Here is a 2218-nt window from a genome sequence, read left to right on the forward strand (position 1 = left end):
AGTGTCTGTACATTGAATTTAAAGAGGTTTAAAAAACATTTAAATGGTTTAACTAGCTCCTTCTGGAGGAGCAGTTCCCATCTGCTGAATATATAATAAAAGAAATAAAAAACAGCCACATTTTTGCTGTGTTTTCTGAGCTTTGGCCCTTGGTTGTCTGATTTAGAAAGGTGGTCCAGCCAGACCAAGGGATAAGAGCTGGGCACATCTCCTGCCTCTTCTCCAGGGCACATCTGCAGTGGAGACAACTCCTCCTGAGCCACAACCAGGGCACAATCTGCATCCTAGCAAAGAAAAGGCACTTTAAGGTCTGTCCTTGGGTCAGACCTTAAGGTCTCCCATCAGAGGGATGTGTTTTGTGCACGTTGTGTCATCACATCCTCCCAAAATCGAGGTTCTGTGTTGAATTCTTTAAGGCTTTTGAGCAGCACCGGGCTAACAAGAGTCTTTTCCCTGTAATCTGATTTTGTGAGGCCTGAAGGGGTGGGTAAAACATCCCCACTGTGCACTGAGAGGGTTTTTGTACCCCAGAAACAGCAGATTCCTCATTGCTGGGGATGAGCTCCAGGTGGGGATTTGAAGCTCTACACTCCTGGAATGCCAGTGGAAGGGAGAGCAAAGCTGGCTCCCTGTGCTCCCATCCCATCCCTGGGGAGCTAATTAGTGTGGAAACACTTGCTGGAAGTGCTCAGCCATCTCAGAGTGCTGGCCTGGATGGGATTCCCACTCTTGGATCAAAAGCTCCAGGGCAGCTTTGACAGCCTTCCCTAAATTCCCAGGAACAGACTCCAAGATATTTAAGAATACAATCCCTGAACTGCCTCAATCAAATATTGGACTAAGCAGGAGTTGTCTCATCCACCCCCCCCCCATGCTCAGTTCTGTTATCCAATGGGAAAGAAATCCAGGATGGGGCTGTGGGATTATCAGTCTGTAGGAAATGTTAATTTTAAGCCTGGAAAACAGTTTCCAAGCATCCAGGAAGACGGGAAAACATCACTCCTGCTTTTAAAAAGGGAAGAATGGAAAAGCCAGTGAGCCTCAAGTGTGCACAGGTGGGATTTAGGTGGGATATTGGGAAGGAATTCTGGGCTGGGAGGGGCCCTGGCACAGGTTGCCCAGAGAAGCTGTGGCTGCCCCAGCCCTGGAAGTGTCCAAGGCCAGGTTGGAGCAACCTGGGCTAGTGGATGGGCTAGTCCCTGCCCTGGGACTGGATGGGCTTTAATGCCCCTCCCAACCCAAACCATTCCATGATTCTATGATCTTCCCACCACCTCTTGTGTCTCAAACCCAGCTGTCTCACCAAACCCCACTGGCAGCAATATCCTCCACGTGCAGTCCAGGTTGCTGGGGTAATTTCCTGGGAAGCCTGGGCTCAGGAGCACTCCTTCCATCTCTTCTGCTGTTCCTCCACACTGGGCTGTAAAACCAACAGGGTTAATGGTCAGTATCCCTCACAGGTCTCTCTGGAGGATGGTCATGGCCAGCTGTGTGGGAAATGAAGAAATGAAACACTTGAGAAGAGAAATAGGAAATCCTGCTATGGAACCAACACAAAGCTGGCCAAGCACATTACTGATGCAGGTGTCTTTTTCCTGCCCTCTGGAGATTAAAGCCTGGGCCCAGAGACCCAGTTTTGGCAACCACGGAGGGAAAGCCAGACCTGAACAGCAAGAATGGAGCCAGACATTGTGTCAGTGCATGTCATGCACCAGCACTTGCTTGAATTTTTAACCAACTGAAAAATTACTGTGGAGAAACAGAGTGATCCTAATTTTGACTCCAGCTACAGCCACTTCTTTTCCTTGTTACCTGCTCCACCTGCCAATCCCTGGGCAATTACCACCAAATATAGAACAGGGTGTTTGCACACCCGCTGCAGTCCATCCCCTCCCAAGGAGAGATCTGTAGATGACAGCCCAAAAATATGTTTACAAAAGGCATCACATGAAATTTAAGCACACAGATAGCATCTTCTCATGCTTATCTGGGTGACCTCTGCCTGGCTACAGCAGCACCAGCCAGCTGGATCCACCCAGGTGGATGTTCCCCTAACACGTTCTGACAGCAGGGGACAGGCTCTTTGTCCAATATCTCATTACGTGTGTACTTGCTACTAACAAGGTTTCTCCCAGAAGATTTCTCTTTCTTTTTCTTCTTAATGGCTCTTTAATAGAACTATTTCTGAATTATTTAGAAGTCGAGCATCTGGGCGAAG

The 2218-nt window shown here is 48.5% G+C and overlaps 1 protein-coding gene across 1 annotated transcript in view; it reads right to left on the minus strand.

The window, feature by feature from the left end:
- LOC103754072 (CUB and sushi domain-containing protein 1) overlaps window positions 1-2218 on the minus strand; it is a 251808-nt gene that overhangs the window by 49465 nt on the left and 200125 nt on the right. The window contains exon 41 of the mRNA XM_029963058.1: window positions 1304-1420. Within this exon, the coding sequence (XP_029818918.1) occupies window positions 1304-1420 (117 nt within the window). The remainder of the gene's footprint in view (window positions 1-1303; window positions 1421-2218) is intronic.

Source organism: Manacus vitellinus, unplaced genomic scaffold, assembly GCF_001715985.3.
Source record: "Manacus vitellinus isolate BGI_N305 unplaced genomic scaffold, ASM171598v3 scaffold_52_pilon, whole genome shotgun sequence".
Taxonomy (NCBI): domain Eukaryota; kingdom Metazoa; phylum Chordata; class Aves; order Passeriformes; family Pipridae; genus Manacus; species Manacus vitellinus.